The sequence below is a fragment of the Pristis pectinata genome, chromosome 35, assembly GCF_009764475.1.
Source record: "Pristis pectinata isolate sPriPec2 chromosome 35, sPriPec2.1.pri, whole genome shotgun sequence".
NCBI lineage: Eukaryota > Metazoa > Chordata > Chondrichthyes > Rhinopristiformes > Pristidae > Pristis > Pristis pectinata.
Genome location: NC_067439.1, coordinates 1,928,306 through 1,948,013, shown reverse-complemented (window position 1 = coordinate 1,948,013; position 19,708 = coordinate 1,928,306). Strand labels below are relative to the sequence as shown.

At 46.2% G+C, this 19,708-nt stretch overlaps 1 protein-coding gene across 1 annotated transcript; it reads right to left on the bottom strand.

The window, feature by feature from the left end:
• Nucleotides 1–2,505: 2,505 nt before the first annotated feature.
• Nucleotides 2,506–19,392, bottom strand: nop53 (NOP53 ribosome biogenesis factor). The gene is made up of 13 exons (XM_052044085.1): nucleotides 18,977–19,392; nucleotides 17,861–17,925; nucleotides 16,702–16,786; nucleotides 15,157–15,344; nucleotides 13,163–13,233; nucleotides 11,706–11,801; nucleotides 10,859–10,963; nucleotides 10,449–10,628; nucleotides 7,835–8,010; nucleotides 6,847–6,913; nucleotides 6,000–6,076; nucleotides 5,358–5,414; nucleotides 2,506–2,612 (listed from the first exon to the last, which is right to left on the bottom strand). Exons 1-13 carry the CDS (start codon nucleotides 19,375–19,377, stop codon nucleotides 2,606–2,608), a joined length of 1,575 nt encoding a protein of 524 aa, XP_051900045.1. The 5' UTR covers nucleotides 19,378–19,392; the 3' UTR covers nucleotides 2,506–2,605.
• Between the last annotated feature and the right edge of the window lie 316 nt (nucleotides 19,393–19,708).

Genomic DNA, 19,708 nt, shown 5'->3' with positions numbered 1-19,708 from the left:
CACAGATCATCTCTGGTCACTTCCCTTGGAGAACAACAAGCATAACCAGGAATAATGTACATTAGTCACCAACTGAGGGACACAGTTATACAGTGGGCAGCAGGCCCAGAGGTCGGGCAGGTGAAATCAGGGAAATTCACAGTACAGGAGATCATTTGGCTGGAAAAAAAACAGCCATTGAACTAACCCCACTACCCAGCTCCAGGTTATCAAGTGTAAATGTCCAGGTACCTTTTCCTGCCTTCACCACCCTTTCAGGCAACTAGTTACAAATCTGAACAAGCTTCAGGTAAATTACTGCTCTATTCCTTCTGCCTCCTGATGAAGAGAAATGCCTTTCCTGTTTGTACCATCTGGGTCACTCATAATTTAATGCATCCTATTCCCCGCTGTCTGCTGCTCAAAAAAAAAAGCAGCCCAACCTTATCTACTTTTCATCCTAACTAAAATTCTCCAGTGCTGGCAACACCTTTGCAAATGCAATGCAGCAACTTCTACAACACCTCCCAAACCCACCTTGGAGCTGGACTCACCCACTGACAACACCCCTCCCAGCTATACACCACACTGCCTTGGAGCTGGACAACAGATGCCCACTGCCAACACCCAACACCCCTCCCAGCTATAACCATGCTGACCTGTATTAGTGGTCCTTCATGTCACTGGGCGTGAATCCCCTCCCGTTTAACATGGTGGGAGCACCCTGACCGCCACCTTCTCAAGAGGGACGGGCGATAAGTGGGAGCCTTGTCAGCAATGATTACATCCAAAAAAAACCCTCTGCATTTTCTCGTGCTATCACACTCTTTCCTGTATGTGGTACATGGTACTCCAGCTGGGGTTAACTAATCTTTTATACAGTCCTAACACGACCTCCCTGCTCTTATATTCCAAGCATCAGCCACTGTATTCCCCATGACAACAACCTCCTTGTCCTGTCATTCTGGCCACTGTAAGGAGTTTGTACGTTCTCCCCGTGACTGCATGGGTTTCCTCCGGGTGCTCCAGTTTCCTCCCACATTCCAAAGACGTACGGGTTAGGAGCTGTGGGCATGCTATGTTGGTGCCGGAAGAGTGGCGACAATTGCGGGCTGCCCTCAGCACATTCTCAGTAACGCAAAAAGATACATTTCACTGTGTTGCGATGTACATGTGACTAATAAATAAATATACTAACATTGGGGATCTGTAGACGGACACCACAAAATCCCACTGTTCTCTCAGTATCCCACCCAGTGTTTTACACTGTGCATTCACTTGCCTTATAACCAAGGGTTCAGGGATGTAGCTGCAGAGACTGATTCTTTCCTGGGTCTTCAAGATGTTGGGTTTTAATGGAGTGACTGCCAGCAGTGCAGCAGCCCCACCTGGTGGTGAAGGCAACCTCCAACCACAGATTCAGCACCAACTTACACCGTGCCTATAGTAGCAAAACATTTCACACCAATAGTCACCAAACAAAATGCGACTCCAAGCAAAGGTTTAAAGCTTGGTCAGAGGTAGATTTTAAGATTTTTTTTTAAAAAAGGGGAGAGACAGACAAAAAAGTTTGGGAAGGGAATTCCAGAGCTTAAGATCCAAGTAGCCAAAGGCAAGGTGGAGCAACTAAATTCCGCGAGAATTACTAGGACAGAACTGGAGTGGTGCAGATATCACAAAGGGTCATGGGGCTGGAGGAGATTACAGAGAAAGGGTGGGAATAAAACCATGAAGGAATTGGTAAACAAGTCTTAAGAATTCTAAGACTGCAGGTTTCAGGAGCTGTAGATCTGGAGGGAGGACTGAATTGGGCAGTGCTACAGGGGTCTGAGCATTTGGCCTCAAGCAGTAAAGATGATATAGGGTCCAAAGCTCATCTTGGAACCACGTAGAGGTTGTCCACCCAGAAGTGATATTAAACCAAAGCCCTCAGACTGCTGTGATAGATCCCAAGACAACAATTCTCCCGTGTCTGAGGACAAATTCCTCCTCCCAAGTTATTTACCCATTAGCACAGTGCTGGTTGTGGGAACCTGCTGTGTGCAACTTGGTCTTCACGTTTCTGAGATCACTTCTGAATTACCTCATTGGCTATAAAGAGCTAAAAGGTCATCCAGAGGTTACAGATGTAGCTACAGAAATTCAGCCACCTTCCCTTCAGTCAGGGAACTACAGTTGGCTTCTGTTCTTTGGGGGTTGAAGGGAGATGGAAGCCAGCTGGGACTTTACAACAGCTGTGCAGGAGATGGGCGGGTGAGGACATCCGACTGATGGCCGATGAATGGCCTCTGCCTCTCCACGTCCAAACTCACGCGTGTTAATCCAGCAAGAGCGTCAGTGAGGGAGGTGTATCAGTGAAAAGGCTGCACCTCAGCAAGAGTCAGCACTCCCACACCAAACCTGGAGAGCAGTTGTAAGACCCTCACAGTGGAAGAACTTCAGCCAATGAGAATTCGGCTTTTACCCTCCACCAGAAACACAACACTCTGAACGAAACAGTGCAGTAGAAACAGCCAGCCATCAAAATTCAGTGCTTAGTAAAAAAAGTCTCTGACATTTTATTGGCAGACAAGAAAAATATATTTACTATCAATTCCAGCCACAGGATTCTCTTCCTTTCCAGAAGCTACAATCTAAAAAATAAAAAAAATTAAAAATAGATCATAATGGTGAAGCAAAAAATACTAACACTGGTGAGTGTGAACGAGGCTTCTGAAGGGAGCTAATGGTGATTACAGTGCAAGTGTATTACTCCTACGCAGTTGTGGTGACAAGCGTCACCATATCCCTAGCGTGCATACTGACAGCCGCAATGGGATTAACAAGGACTGATTGAAGAGCATCATGTTCAACACACCATCACGTGGATTGACAGAGCTCAATGCACTAAAAGGCTATGTGACAATGACAAGTGCTTTCACTCTTCAGACAGATCCTTATCTGCAGAGCACATTGAAATGACGGTGGCAATTAGCAGAGGCTAACACTGATGCTCAGACATGTATTCAGTCCCAGTTATCCTCCAAAGCAACACTGGATAAATAAATGGGATCTCCTGAGCCTGAAGCTTAGATGTAAAGCTTTGCAGCCTTCTTCTATATTACACAGCGCACAAATTTATTTAAATATAGATAACACAAATCTGGTTCAGTTCCATTTTCAAATTACTTCAATAATCCTAGAGGATTCATATTCTCCAGTAATCCTCAGCTGCCTCATGGCATATACACATCCAGACTGTGATGCATCAAATTCCCCTTTATTCATCACCAGGAGTGATGAGAGATGGAGGAGGTATCTGATCAGTCAGTTGGTCAGGGTAGCTTGGTTTTAGAGGCTTGGTAGAAAGAGGCAGAAAATCTTGAGAAACAGAAGTGGTGCAAAGGACAGAGAACAGCACAGCAACAGGCCCTTCAGCCCACAACATCTGCACTGAACACACTGCCACAGTGAACTAATTCTCTTCTGCCTGTCCATGACCCATATACCTCCATTCCTTGCATAGTCATGTGCCCAAACTCCATAATCGTACTGGCAAAGGGCTAAAGCAGGAATTTCAATTGAGATCGGAGGTCTGGGGGAAAGTGGAAATTCAAAAGTACAGTAAAATGGCAGTAAATAAAAAGGCAGGAAACAGAAAGTGGAGGGGCAAGGTCAGAGGGGGAAAAGTGGCAGTGTAAGTGGACAGGGGTTCAGTTCCAGTGAAATAAGATGCTGGTTACACCATGCCTGGAGTACTGAGAGCTGTCTGAGCACCGCAGCTTGAAAGGTACAAGGGTAAAATAATACTCCAGTGCAAGGGTTAAACTACAAGGGAAAGTTACACACACTGGGAGTGTACCTTCTGGAATTTAAAACATTAAGAGGCAAGGGAAAACATTTCTACAACGTATGTAGTTCAGGTCTGGAATTCATGGTCAGGACGAGTAGTGTTGGCCGACTCAATTATATTTTTCTAAATTGAGTTGGATAAATATCTGAAAGAATTTCCAGCGTTATAGGGAGAAGGCAGGGGAGGGAACCAGCTGGACTGCTCCTGTACAGAGTTGGTACAGACTCAGGGTACCCAACTGCCTTTTTCTGGAATGCATCATTCTGTGATTTGAAGGGATGGACAAAGGGAAACCATTTTTGCTGGTCAAACAATCTGGGATTTGGGGGGGGGGGGGGGGCGGGGGGGGTGGTAGGGAGTGGGGGGGCAGTGGATGTGGGGGGGGGGGGGGGGAAGGCTGTGAATGCAGAAGGCACGAGGATTTGCTGATTGGAGAGAGAATGCCATTTCCAGATTGAATTCAAAATGATTCCAGATGTCAGAACCGCCCCAAGGGAATGGACTTGGCTTGCCACGTTGATCCAGGTATTAAACTTAGAACAGCAAGAGCGAGAGTGAGCCAGACCAACATTCTCATCCAAAGGTAAGCAAAGGCAGCTGGGCAGAAACCTGAAGACCAAATTTACCATCAGATAAAGGCAAAATAAAAACAATATTCAGGGTCTGTGACACTGGCCTGAGCTCCTGTTCCAAACTTCCAGTGTTCATGTTTTAAAGGATTAACTCCAAACTCACTACTTCAGATCAAGGATTGAGCAGTAGCTCATTTTTTTTTATAAATTAGTTTAAGCAGATATTGTGTTGTCCTCTCTGCAAATTTATTGGAAAATTCAAAAGTTATACAAGAGGCCTGAGGAACCTCAACTGGGTGAACGTGGAGAGACCTAGAGTGTTTGAGATTAAGGGGTTGCCCACTTAAGGCACAGATGGTCTCTCTCAGAGGGCACGGCTTTGCAACTCTCTTCCTCACAGGGCAGTGGAAGAAGAGTCTTTGAATATTTAAGGGAGCAGCAGATAGATTCTTGATAAGCAGAGTAAAAGGTTACCTGGCTCAGGGAAGAATGTGATGCTGTGTTACAGGTGTGGAGCAGGCTCGAGAGGCCGAGTGGCCTACTCCAACATACACACAAAACAGGAGCAGCGCAACTGTGGGAGGCGTCAGTGCAGCTCTTTGAAAGCTGTGTCAGGATGTGAAACTGGTGGGTAACATGTTCATTAAGAAAGACCAGTAGAGTTGGGGATGGGGAGGGGGAGGTGAGTGTGGCTAGAGACAGAAACTGTGTGTAAATAAAGCAGAGATCTGGTGCACAGGCACACGACCCATACCATCGGTTACAGCACATTACTGGGCTGCAACCAATGGTACATCCCACAAACATCGCACCCATGAATCTCCCATTCTCCAAAAATAGTTCCTTCTTAAATACCCCCAACAATCGACTGAACTTCACACTCTGAGATGAGGAACTACTGAGTCATTAAGTTGCTCCAGGTTAACCGCCTCATTCTGAAACCGGCCTCAGCCATGGACAGACTGGACACTTACGTAACTTCTCGGAACGCCCTCTTCTCAACGTATTTTAGCTTGAACTTCCTCTTGAACCTAAGAAAGAAAAATAATGAACGGGTGAATTGCCAAGACAACTCAACTAAACCAGGCAAAATCATTTACTAATCAACCTCCTCTCAGGTGGATAGGAAAGATGCAATGACATCACTCACAGAGAACTAGAGGGTTCTTCTCAGTGCCCTACTCTGTATTTGTCTATCCACTAATATCACTGCATTATTTGTTCTGACGCAGCGCTGTTTGTGGTATTTGCTATGTCTCTTGCATTATAACACTGACAGCGTATCAGAAGTGCTTCTTCATTTACATAGTGGCTTGGGACACCCCAAGGGCATTGGAGAAACTCAGATATTTCTTTGTAAAAGTTCAGGCAATGAGCATTAACAGTGCAGAGTATCACTGCCCAGAGCTTCCAATACTGGATAACAATGTGGGTTGGGTGGAGGGGAGTGGTGGCCTGGACCTGTTGGTATTACTGCTTCCAACCCCATGATACTGAATACAGCTGTAAAAGCCCCGTCTGAGGGGGAGCTATGCTGGGAGTTCCTGCCGCATGTAACAGCACACAGCACTTTTACACAAAACTGCCTTGAATCCACACAGTTTACATCCACTTACTTCGCTCTTTCTCTGGGTTCGATCAGATTTCTCTTCTGTAAGCTCTTAAAGCGATCAGCAAGGATGCTGCCCTCTGGCTGTTGGAAACAAAAAAAAAATCACATGATAGATCAAAAACGGCTCAGGCACTGCGTTCATTCAGAGTAAACACTGTTAATAATACAGCAGTGTATTCCACCCAGAGCAAGCACTAATAACACAGGCACGTTGAGAAATTTCAATTCAGTTGCAAGTTTATGGGTATAACCTCTGCCCTCAGTTCCCAGTGCAAAGCCCACTTGGCAGTGCCTGGGAAACCCTGAACCCTCTTCACATTCCCATCCACAGACAGGAATACTTTGTGCGCAAGGATGGTTCTCATCACTGGGCAAGTCAAGGACAATCGGTCCCTCAAAATACAGTGCAGTCTTCAGACGGTGGGGATGGGAGAGGATGAGGAACACTCAGAGGTACCAGAGTGACAGTGTAACATGCAGGAGACTTTGAAGCCAGTTCACTGGTCTCTACCCTTTCTGTAACTTCTTACTGTTAAAGCCTTGGAGGAGTGAGCAACACCATCTTCAGGACCAGACCCATCATTACCCATCCCCCAGTGCAGCGGGGAGGGGGACAACAGAAAGGGGAGATCGTCCAGTGGGAGGGAAAAGCTAAAGGAGGCAGGAAAGAGGAAGGTGGATAGAAGGTACATGGAAGGGAGGAAATGGAGGGGTGGGAGGGAAGTAGAGGAGGAAGCAGGACACGAAGGGAGAACACAAACAAAAAGGAGGGAGGAGAGTAGAAAGGGGAATGTGTGACAGGGCCAAACACAAGCACCAAATTTTGTTCAGCACATTGTAGCAATACCAACCTTCAAAGCCCGGAGTGAACCAGCAAGTTCATCACTGAGTTTCACTTCGAGGTCAGGGTCCTCGTACCTAGAAGGAAAAGCAGTATATCCAGTCAGCAAAAAACTACAGATGCTGGAAACCTGAATAAAAAATAGATGAATTTATTCCAATCAGTAGATCCCACACTGAAAGGACAAAGAAATGGTCAATATTTAGTGTAAGCCAATACTCAGATTTGTCCCTTAAAATAAAACTCCTGGGTTAATACTCCTTCATTGCTGTTCAAACGTTGCAGAACTAACCTCTGTACCCAGTTGCCTCTTCCCAGTGGTCAACAGCAGTGATGCTGTTTTACACTGCACTTTACAAACTCCCAGTCAGAGCTGCTGTTATACCAGACAGTGAGAAGTGAAGGTGGACTCAAACCTCCCTTTGCTTCCTCTGAACATGTGCTCCCTGCTTCGTCAAACAGGATTAGTTCCTGTTATTGTCTGACAAACATTTCCCACATTAGTTGCCAGGAACCTTGTTTATTCATTCTCTGCATGATGTGAAAGCCCTGTTGTCGGTTCCAGGGTCCCCAGCACTTGACTGCAAACCCTTCCCTCAGCACATGCAATGACAGAGAACGGACTGCCAACTCAGACGTTGCTCACTGCTTTTTCCAAAACAGCTGCAAAAATGAGGTGAAGTTTTATACGTTTCAAGTGACTTACCAATCAGTAAAATCAGAGCAGAAGTTCCATCACTGAGTGTGTTTAAAGCCAAGAGCACTGGATATTGGGTCACCATGGACTTCAAATGGAGGAGCAGCCATGATCACACTGAATGGTGGATTCACTCAAAGGGTCTACTCCTGGTATTTTTAATGTCTCCACAGTAAGAGAATTGACACTGAACAGCAGGGTCAACCTGTGCATTATAGGACAGACTCTGCTCAGCACACCCATGCGACAAGGGTGTCCACTCATGCAGACAGACAGTATGAGGAAATGTGGGAACACTTACTTCAACCGGCCTAGCCTTCGAGGCTTGCTGTCTTCTGCTTTCCGCTTCTCCGCGCGCCTGACTTTCCGCTCTGCCAGCTCGAGCTCCAGCTGCCTCACCTCCCCCTTGATGGAGCGGAGACGGAACAGCTGCTGCTGCTTCTCCTGTGCCCGCTTTTGCTCCTTTAGCTTCAGCTCCTGACAAGGACGTGGAAATTACACGGAGTTGGAGTCAAACATGCTGAGCAGGGGCATGGCATTCCCCAAAGTTTGAAAGGCTGAACATAACATTGATGGTCGTTCAATGTCAGTACAATAACTTTTCTGTCTTCTATTTCATGTTCCCCTTACAGGCCAAGAGATTCCCTTACAGCACATTGAGAACAGAAGATGTAACTGACAGGCAGAAGTCACTTAACTGTCACACCAATAAGCAGAAGGAAAGGGGGCAAGCAAGGAAACAGTTGGAGTGAGAGTCCAACACAAGCCACACTCAGAGATCGAATGATCCTGTCTAAATACTGGTAAAGCCAATGACCCAGGAATCACACTTATTTTTTTAAAACTGCGTCATACCCTCTGTAAAATGCAAACCAATCACTGACTGGGTTCCAGCCTCCTCCTCAGAGAGGCTGTGTGTGAAGATAATTGCTCCCTTCCAGTTTTCTTACACACTGTGCAAGGTAGTTGTTAGAACTGAAGTGAAGATACAAGAGCAGTTGTGGCACCATGCTTGTAATGACACGGTATTATTTGCACTGCCTTCAGTTCCCAGGCTGCCCACTCGGCAACGCCTAGGAATCCCTGTGCTATCCTCACATTCCCAGACTGGAGAGCCACAGGAATTCTTTGTGCGCAAGGATGTCTCTCATCATCAGGCAGGAAATAATTCTAGTTTGCTGTGTACATCAGTGTGAGGCACTTAAACACAATGCTCTGTACCTTGGGCAGCAACTAAATGTCCAATCCTATCAGACCTTCACTGACAACAAGTCCTTCATTTACAGGTTGTACCCATGCCACTTATAAAATAAGGCACCATTTAACAAACCAACGATTAACTTTTGCAGGGGTAGGTTGGTAAAGAGGGATGAGGTAGGAATGCTACCCTTACATTAACACTGTTAGATCACAGAAAATAGCATCATTGCACATCATCGACAATGAGCTGGCACCATCTCCCACAGGCTCGGGAGTAGGGAATGGGAACTTCAGCAGCAGGACTGGAGTCTCCTAATGGGACAAGCACTCCAAGTTGCAAAGAAACACACAGCACTCAATGCTGCATCTCTCCTTCTCATACCAATCCATCCCTCACCCACAGGCACCTGCGTGAACAATCATCAGTGACAACAACTCAAACGACGCTGGCAATTTAGAATTATTAAAAGAAGTTGAAAAGCCAGTTAGAAAGCACCTACTGCCTTTGGTGACAGAGCCCACACCTGATGGAAATAATCACTGTCACGCTGCCCAGGAATGCTGCTGGGAAGCACTATTCCATGGAAGAAGAGTGAGATATGTTGGAATTCCCTACTGACCGAAGCTGAATTTAAAGCTTCAAAACCGAGATTTGTACTACTTTTCTCAACAAAGGTTGTAAATGTTACAGGATATCAAGGCGATTTGTTTCTGATTCACATCTGTTTTTTTGTTAAATTGTTGGCTTCCTTTTGTTCCTGTTCAATACAACTACAATTCTACAGTGCTTGGCATGTCCTCAGGTCATCCCAAGGCACCTTGTAGCTAAGGAAGAAATTATATTTTTGAAGTGTAGCCACTGTGCAGGAAACATGGCAGATAATTAGGCACACAGCAAGTTCACACAAATGGTGATTGATAATGGCCTGTTGTAGCGATGTTGGGTTGCACAGTACAGCACAGGAACAGGCCCTTCAGCCCATGACATCTGTGCTGAGCATGATGCCAAATTGAACTAATACCTTCTGCCTGCACATGATCCATATCCCTCCATGTCCATGTGCCTCTCTAAAGGCCTCTTGAACGTCACTATTGTATCTGCTTCCACCACCACCCCTGGCAGCCCGTTCCAGGCACCCACCACTCGGTGCAAAAAAACTTGCCTGCACATCTCCTTTAAACTTTCCCCCTCTCACCTTAAAGCTATGTCCTCTTGTATTCAACATATCTACCCTGGTAAAAAGATTCTGGCTGTCTATCCTATCTATGCCTCTCATAATTTTGTAAACTTCTATCAGGCCTCCCCTCAGCCTCTGACATCTCAGAGAAAACAATCTAAATTTGTCCAACCCTCCTTACAGCCTCTAATCCAGGCAGCGTCCTGGAGAACCTCTCTGAACCCTGTCCAAAACCTCCACATCCTTCACGTAATGGGGTGACCAGAACGGCAAGTAATACAAGTGCAACCGAACCACACCGGCAACACGACTTCCTGACTCTTGTACCCCTCGCGATGGGTTAGGATTAACTCTTGGCACCCAGTGCACTCAGAACTCCCCTCCTCTTCAAAATAACACCAGCAATTTTTGGTTTAAACACCTATTGAATGAGCAGATAGGGCCTGGGTTTAACATCTTATCCAACAGTGCCTCGTCCTCACTGGGTAAGTCTGATTTTTGCTTTTGTCTATCGTGGAGAAATTATTTCACACCCACCTGTATTTTGAGCAGTTTTTCCCTTTTCCGATCCCTTTCGGTTTTCTTCTCAGAAGAGGTGGCATTCCACACGTGCCCATCTCCTGTCTCCGTGTCGCCACTGGCTGGTGCAGCTCCCTCTTGTTCCTCACCTTCCGAATCCTCTAACAGACCCTGGCACAGTTCCTGGAGCACAGTTTCCTGCAGACATATTGGGCCACAGCTGGTTAGGATTAGATCCGATTCCCACCTTAGTCCAGAGCAAGCACTAATCACCAGGACCCAGAGCAGATTTCAGTGGGGAAGAGAATAAATGCTTCTGCACCTGGCTGAACTAACCTGTCAAATCCCCGCGAAACACAATCTCTCAGAGGCTGGGCACAAACTACTAAAATCAGAAAAGGGCAAAAGAAAACAACTTCCACTCTTACCTTCGTTGCAAGTTCAGCCGAAGGTGGTAAAGATACCTGACGATTAATTTTCTCCTCAGCTCTCAGCTTCTTAACTTCCACTTCATGTGCAGCAAGGAGCAGAGCCTATGGGGACAAGAGATCTTTTAAAATACAATTAAACTGCAACAAGATTGGTATTAGTAAACATACTACCCGGTATTGAACTCTATGCGAGTGTAGTTAGCTCTGATAAATGGTTATTGATGAGGTATTAAAGTGATGAGCATTTATCAGGAGGAACTTAGATAATAAAACTTTTTCCTGTTCTTTGATAAGCTACCTTCAACTGAATGAGGGGCAACCTCATAGAAGTGTTTGAAATTATGAGAGGCACAGTTAAGGTGGACAGTAACAGTCTGTTCCCCAGGGTAGGGGAGTCCAAAACTGGAGGGTATAGATTTAGGGAGAGAGGGGAAAGATTTAAGAGAGACCTGCGGGCAACTTTTTTCCCCCAGAGGCTGGTGAGTACATGGAACAAGCTGCCAGAGGAAGTGGTTGATGCAGGTACAACAGTGTCATTTAAGAAGCACTTGGATAGGTACATGGAGGGGTGGGGCTTGGAGGGATATGGGCCGAATGCAGGAAATTGGGACTAGCTGGGTGGACAACGTGGTTGGCATGGACTCGTAGGGCCAAAGGGCCTGTATCCATACTGTATTGCTCTATGACTTTATGAATCACTACAAGGCATATAGCAGAAAGGTGCAAGGTATGTTTCAAAAAGCTGACAGGCACAATGGAAGGTTTATTCTAGGCAGCAGATATTGACTTCCATGCAGCTGTAAGTCGTGTCTCCACGACAGAATACCGCCTTTCATCACCATACCTGATGAGATTCAAATGTGGGATTGTATGAACCTCCTGGGGCAATCACTTCTATCGCAGACATTTGCGAGGGTTTCTGGTTCATTTTCTCTGGGCGCTGTTTAAAATAAAGAACAACATTTAAAGATATTAATATCCTCTGTTGCAACTAAACAAAAATCAGTTTGTTATTCATAGCCAGACTCAAGACAGGTTTCATATTTCATTTGCTCACTGCATAAACAACAACTGATTTAATATTAAGACTAGATAATCATCCTACCTCACTCACCACCACCCAAAAACTTGCCCCTCGGGTCCCCTTTAAATCTTTCCCCTCTCACCATAAACCCATGCTCTCTAGTTTTAGACTCCCAGCCCTGGGGAAAAGACTGCGACCATTCATCTAGAATCACCTAGTCTATTATTTAGTCTCGGTCTTAATATTAAATCAGTTGTTGTACAATACCCTTGGTTTAACTTATTTACTTCATTTATATAGCAACTCTGACACTTCAAAACGTCCCATGGTGCTTCACAGAAGCGTTATCAGACACACGAGGGGTGTGGATAAGGGGAATGGTCGCAGTCTTTTCCCCAGGGCTGGGAGTTTAAAACTAGAGGGCATGGGTTTATGGTGAGAGGGGAAAGATTTAAAGGGGACCCGAGGGGCAAGTTTTTAGGTGGTGGGTATAGGGAATGAGCTATCAGAGGAAGTGGTGTAGAGGCAGGTACAATCACAAAGTTTGGTTAGGAAAGGTTCAGAAGGTTATGGGCCAAATACAGGCAAATGGGACTAGCTGAGGGAAACATCTTGGTCAGCATGGATGAGTTGGGCCAAAGGGCCTGTTTCTGTGCTATGTAACCCCATAACAAGTCAAAATCAATCTACATAAAGAGATACAGTTTAAATGACTTGGCCTAAAGCTCAGTCAAAAAGGTTGATGTTAGGGGTCTTAAGATAGAGGAAAGAGAGATGAGGAGCAATCTTGGGAAAGAATTCAAGAGTTTAGCAGCTGAAAGAGTGGTAGACATAGGAGAAACTCAGAGAGAAAGGAGTTTTTATTGATTTGTCGTCTCCTCTCAGTGCTGCACCTCTCACGATACTGTGCTACAATCTCAAAAGTAGTTAAAACATTCCTGTCTCTTTTCTCTCAGACAAACAGAGGCTGTCACTGTGATAAACTCCTGGAGAAAAGAACATCTCAAATGGCTCCCGTCACAACCCAGCAGGAACTGTCTGAACAGAACTGTACCTGCATACTGGTATGCACAGTAATGCAAGCTTGCCACCATTATTCTATTACCCAAATCCAAGTGCCTGCCAACTACACTACAGGCAGGAAATGGAGCAGAAGGACAGGACCTCCAAAAAGAAACTGAATGACTGACTGATTAAAGGAAATGAAGGAGGCACCAAGTGCTGATTTACTCCTGTCACTTCAGTTAAAGCAGCTTTTGTAATTCTCATACACCTACCTTTTGCCTTTTCCTCTTGGTCTGTTCCAGGAACCATTCCTCTTTGCCTTCAAGCTCTTTGTCAAGAGGATCTGAAAAGAAACAAGTAAGACAGCTGACTGACAGCAAGAGTGGCAGCAAAGTCACAAATGTTCACAAGCAACTTCCAATTATATAAAGACACAAAAAAAAATGCTGTAAATCTGATAACAAAACAGAAAATGCTGGGAATAATCAGCAGGTCAGCCAGCATCTACAGAGAGTGAGAGTCGAGATTTCAGGTCGCGATAATATAAAAACATGAAATGCTTCACCTTTCACCCAAAACATTAACTGTTCCTTTTCCTGTAGCAGCAGCCTGACCTGCCGAGGTATCTCCCAGAATGTTTGTCTTTATTTCAGATTTCCAGCGCCTGTAGGTTGGTTATATGATTCTAAGTGGCTCAGATGAGAAGTCACTGACCCAGAACAGTATCCCAGCTCCTCTCTCCAGCCTAGCCCAGCCCTGCCCTCCTCACCGGTGTGCTAATGTTTACAGTTTTCTGCATTTTCATGTCATTTGACTAGCACAAACCTGCAAGTGGCCAAGCGGTAATAATAGCTAGGTTTAGCTTTTGGAGGCAGGGGAGACAGGTGAGAGTTGTGGGGGGGTGCAGGGTAAAGGGAGAGTGTTGGTTTGGTGGTGATGCAAGTGCAGGTGAGGAAAGAAACAGGGTAGGATGGTATAGGTCCTGTTTAGGATTCTTGAGCTGTGGAATTATGTGGATTATATGAGGCATTCATGCAAATGAGAACAGTCTTCAGTTCTTCATGTAAATTGCAAGCAGTAATCAGATTGAAATTAAAAGGACAGTTCTGTAAACAATCAGCGCAGTCTACAGAGTGCTGGCCCAGAGCACGAGGTTGGCTGCTCAACAGATATGGTTTGTAAACTGGCATGACCATGAGACGTTCTCATCTACATCAGCCAAATGCAAGACAATGTGGGCCTGTTAATCGGCCTACATCAAATCTGGCAACACTAAGTTATTTTGCCCCACTGTGACTGAGATCAAGGAAGCTGCCAGACCAGGCTGATTTTGACACTTGGCACATCAAACGCGGTCACAGGCTTATTTGCTCTCTATCAATAATTGGGATACTCGTGTACCCAGAGAGTCAGCCCTCAACCTCTTGGGTGTCTGGGGTCTGTGTCCTCAGAATCTTTTAGACCATCCATGAGAATTACTTTGTCCCAGCATTCGGAGATGTCTTGTCAGTCACAGTGTGTTCCCACTGTAGGTGCGTAATGCAATGGAACCATTTGTCAGACTCAAAATATTGAAGTAAATGATGTAACCGTAGCTTTTGAAATTGTACTGAATCTTCTGTTATCTGTGTTCTTAAGAGTATAAAAACGATGGACTTTTGAGTTCGGGGAGACTCTGCTGAAATCATCTTCAAGCTAGTGCCTGATTGTCGTGATGAATAAAGACCTTTTATATCAACCAGCTTCAGTGTCTCTCTGGTGACTCAGTTCAGTTTCAATAGGGCCCCACTTTGGAAGTGGCCAATATTTGTGTTGCGTGTGAACATAGAACCATAGAGCACAGGACGGGCCCTTTGGCCCATGATGTTGTGCCGACCTATATAAACCTACTCCACGATCAATCTAACACTTCCCTCCTACACAGCCCATAACCTTCCATTTTTCTTGCATCCATGTCCCTATTGTATCAGCCCCTACCAACCCCCCCGGCAGCGCGTTCCAGGCACCCACCACGCTCTGTGTAAAAACCTACTTCTGAAATCTCCCCTGAACTTTCCTCCACTCACCTTAAATGGATGTCCTCTGGTATTGGTCATTGTCCTGGGGAAAAGATGAAGGCAGTCCACTCTATCTATGCCCCTCATAATCTCATACACCTCTATCAAGTCGCCCCTCACCTTGCATCACTCCGAAGAGAAAAGCCCTAGTGAAGTGTATACCAGATGAAGAACAACACACACAAAACGATGGTGAACCTCTCTCTTACTTGTGTTTGACCAAAGGTCATAGAAGCCTCGGGTGGGGTCGTTGTTGGGACTGGGCTTTGTTATCACTGCAGGTTTCTTCAGCCTGGCGTACAGCAGCCGCTCCTTCCGACGGACAATTCCAAAACGCTTCTCCTGTTCTGCTTTCTTTCTTAGCTTCCGGCTGTTGGGAATCTGATGTGCTAAAATACTGGTGAGAATAGGATATACCAAAAAAAAATTACACCTCTATTTAAAAAAAAAGTTAGGCAGAGGATTACAATAAAACAGCAGTTCACAAGATAAAAATTGAGATTGTTTTAAAAATAATGAACTGGTAGTGATGATAATTCCAGCTCCTGACCTGGGAACAAACTAGTGAACGACTGGTCCAATAACCAGCATCTCCAAAACTCTGATAAATCTACACTCCAACAACTGTTCTACACTCTTGTAGAAGTACGATGCAGACAACATCTTTGCAGCATATCTCAGACTAGCTGCTTATTCTATCTATATATGGCCAAGTGTTGAAAGCCTGGTGAGAAGTTGAATTACTCATTTAACTATTTCTAAATGTTATCAGGTCTCAAGGTACAATTAACATTAGGGGAATACAACCCATGCACATCAACATTTAAAGCAGTAAGATCTTCAATGGTTACACTGTGTCAGGCCTGTACCCCAGTGTAATGCAACACACCACCATTACTGAAACCAGTGCTCAGCTACAATACTATACTGCAGAATATATTCAAGAAACTGATAGATTATTGAAATATGGGAATCGAGGGTGTGGGGAACAGACAGGACGAAAGTCGAGGTAGTTATCGTGTTGAATGGTGGAGCAGGTTTAATGGGCCACATGGCCCACTCCTTGTACCTGCATCCAACAGTAACGTACCACAGAGATGCAAGAAATTCCGCAGATGCTGGAATCTGGAGCAATACACAAAAAGTGCTGGAGGAACTCAGGTGGTCAGGCAGCATCCACAGAAGGAAATAAACAGTAGATGTTTCGGGCCGAGACCCTTCATCAGGACATACCACACTTGTACAGTAACAGATCTGTCCCCATCAGTACTATACACCAGAGTTACAAAGGAATAGGCATAATCCCACCTGCATTATTATACAAGGAAATCTTTATTCACTAGTAGCGTTGTAGAATGACAGAAGCGTACTCCTAGTGTTCTACACAAGCCTATAGCCACTAGTACAGAATGCATTATAGACAAATTTAAACAATGCATGGATTTTTTTTGAAAACGGCAAAAACAAGGTGCTGGAGGAACTCAGCGGGTCAGGCAGCATCTGTGGAAGGGAAATGGACAGTCGACGTTTCAGGTCCTGACCCTTCATCTGTCCAGAAACGTTGACTGTCCACTTCCCTCCACAGATGCTACCTGACCTGCTGAGTTCCTCCAGCACCTTGTGTTTTGTTCCAGATTCCAGCCTCTGCAATCTCTTGTGTCTGCATGGATTTTTTTTTAAATAATCACTTCTTCAACAGTAAAGAGAACTCTTGCATTAGTGCAATCCAACAGAGGAATGTATCAGAAACTCACTCTTTGGGAACAGCTACTTTGGAGTCTGATTGTAGAACGAGGTCAACCCACAGGGGCTTCAACTTTCCTTTATTGTGGATCAGGTCTATTCAACAAAAATAAATCATTAATGTTCACGCATAAAAAAAGAACTTAAAAAAATCCGCCAAGAGTACCAACCCAAGAGGTTTCCTCTCTCAAACCTACTTCCTGCATTTTCTAGTTTTCTCTCCCATTCATTCTCACTTTGAGGAAGTAAAGCTAGGATTTAGTGACCCTCTATCATTGCCTTGGCACTGTCCGGGTGCCTTCTTCAACTACTCAGTAATTTCATACAAATCAGGCCAACACTGAGCCACCTCAGAGAGTTCAGACTCAGGAGGGCCTTGAGAGAACCAAGAGGAGAAGGACAGCCAGGCTGGGATCCGAAGCCATTTCTCTGCAAGTCCATAGCTCCCTGAAAGTGGATAGGTATACAGCATGCTTGCTTTTATCAGTTAGAACAGTGAGTATACAAATTGGGAAGTCACGTGGCAGTTGTATAAAACTGATTAGATCACATTTTTGTGCAGTTCTGGTTGCCACGTTACAGGACAGATGTGGAGGCTTTGGAGAGGGTACAGAAGAGGTTCACCAGGATGCTGCCTGGATTACAGAGTAGTAGCTACAAGGAGAGGTTGGACAAGCTTGGATTGTTTTCTCTGGAGCTGATGGTCGACATGATAGAAGTATATAGACTTATGGGAGGCATATATAGGGTAGATAGTCAGCATGGAAATGTCAAATACTAGAGAGTATCGGTTTAAGGAGAACAGAAAAGTTTAAAAGGAGATGTACAAGACAAGTTTTGTTTACACAGAGAGTGGTGGGTGCCTGGAACTCATTGCTGGGGAGGTGGTGGAGGCAGCAATTAGACAGGCACATGAAGAGGCAGGGAATGGAGGGATAAAGAGCACGAGCAGGCAGATGGGTTTAGTTAGATTGGCATCATGGTTGACTGAAGGGCCTGTTCTTGTGCTGTTCTCTGTGCAGTTGGGTAGTTTGGGAGGGATGAGCTCCTCTGTTGTTTCTGCATGGTTTCAGTGCACTACTGATGCATGGACTCTAATCTCTTCAGGCAGTGAAAATCCAGCTCTGAAAGCCCCTGAGGCATTTATCTCTGACAGAACACATTTCTCACCTTTCTTTTCATCTCCTGTGTCAACGAAGTACAGGCTCTCATCGGTCTTTTCAGACACAAGACCTCTGAAAATAAGCAGAGTTCTGTCAGACAATCCAAAACCAGATTAGTACAAAGCAATCCACACACTGCAACACAAAGATTTGACATTAAGTTACACATCCACATAATTACTAACAATTTGTTGAGGGCTGCAATCACAACAAAAGACTTGCACCTGTACCCACAAGACTCCTGCACAGTGGGCCTCCAAGAATATACACACCAGCTTTTGTACAGTGACACAAGTTACTTACATATACGTATGCACAGGTACAACTTGTAGCTGGCTGGGACCACCAAAGGTCTTTGCTTGTGTTAAATCTGTCCCTGCCAGTACAGTACATTGTTAACAAATGGCAAAAAGTCAGTAGACAGGTACAGCAAGTTGTCAGGAAGGCAAATGGCATGCTGACCTTTATGTCAAGAGGGATGGAGTTTAGAAATAGGGAAATAATATTACAATAGGACAGAGTACTGGTGAGGCCACACCTGGAGTACCTGAACAGTATTATTGAATCACATTGAATGGCAGGACAGAGTTGAGCAGCTGAGTGGCCTCCTCCTATTTTGTTACGTGTGATATACTTGTGCCAACAGTTCTGTAATCACATTAAACAGTAAGAGACCTACAGCAACAGTTCCATACCCCAGTGTTACACAGAAACAGGCCCCCACACGATACTCTGTCCACGTTATATGGTGACAGATCTATTCAAGTACAGTACCACGTTAGGTGGTGAAAGACCTGCCCCCGGCAGCATGCACCCCAGTGTCACACTGGTATAGACTGGTAACTGTGGATTTGAGGAGGGAGAGAGAACAGGAGAGGGAGTGGTTTAGAGTGCATGGACTCTAATCTCTTCAGGCAGTGAAAATCCAGCTCTGAAAGCCCCTGAGGCATTTATCTCTGACAGAACAGGAGAGGGAGATTAGAGTCCCAGAGTGTTGTGGTGGGTGGGGGGAGGGGAACAGGGTCGGGGGGATGGGGGGGGGGACCAGGTGGGACCCTGGGGTGGGTGGTGGGGGAGCAGGGTGGGGGGGCCCTGAGGTGGGGGGACCCGCGCTCTCACTCACCCCACCGTCCGCTCCTGGAGCCGCACGTCCTCCAGGAACTCCTCCACCTCCCTCACATCGCTGTGCTTGGTCCAGTTCTTCTTCTTGTTCCTGTTGAGCCGCCGGCGGCGCCGCGGACCGGGGGGACCGGGCTCCGGGGCCAGGCTGACGAAGGCCGGCGCCTGGGGACCGGGGGGACCGCGGGGTCCGGGCTGACCGGGGGGACCGGGGGGTCCGGGCTGACCGGGGGGACCGGGGGGTCCGCGGGGTCCGGGCTGACCGGGGGGTCCGGGCTGACCGGGGGGTCCGCGGGGTCCGGGCTGACCGGGGGGACCGGGCTGACCGGGGGGACCGGGGGGTCCGCGGGGTCCGGGCTGACCGGGGGGACCGGGCTCCGGCGCCTGCTCGCCGCCCGCCGCCATGTCAGAGAGAGAGAGAGCGAGGCGGCGTCAGCACATTCGCCACGTTCCCCAGCCGCTGCACCGACTCCCTCCCTCCACAAGCGACAACTCCACGGTAGATTCCGACACAAAATTAATTACTTATATTATTTCTTCAGGCTGCCACCAAAAGATTGGGGTTTTAGATTTAGACCCGCACTTTCCATTGGAGGACCAGGGACGCCGCAAACTCCCAAACCAGCGCCCCCTACGGTAGGGCGCACTGCCCGCCCCCTGCTGGCCAGCACCAACACAGCCGGCAACATTCAACAACAACAACACCAACCGCTTGAATTTACTCTACATAGCTCCT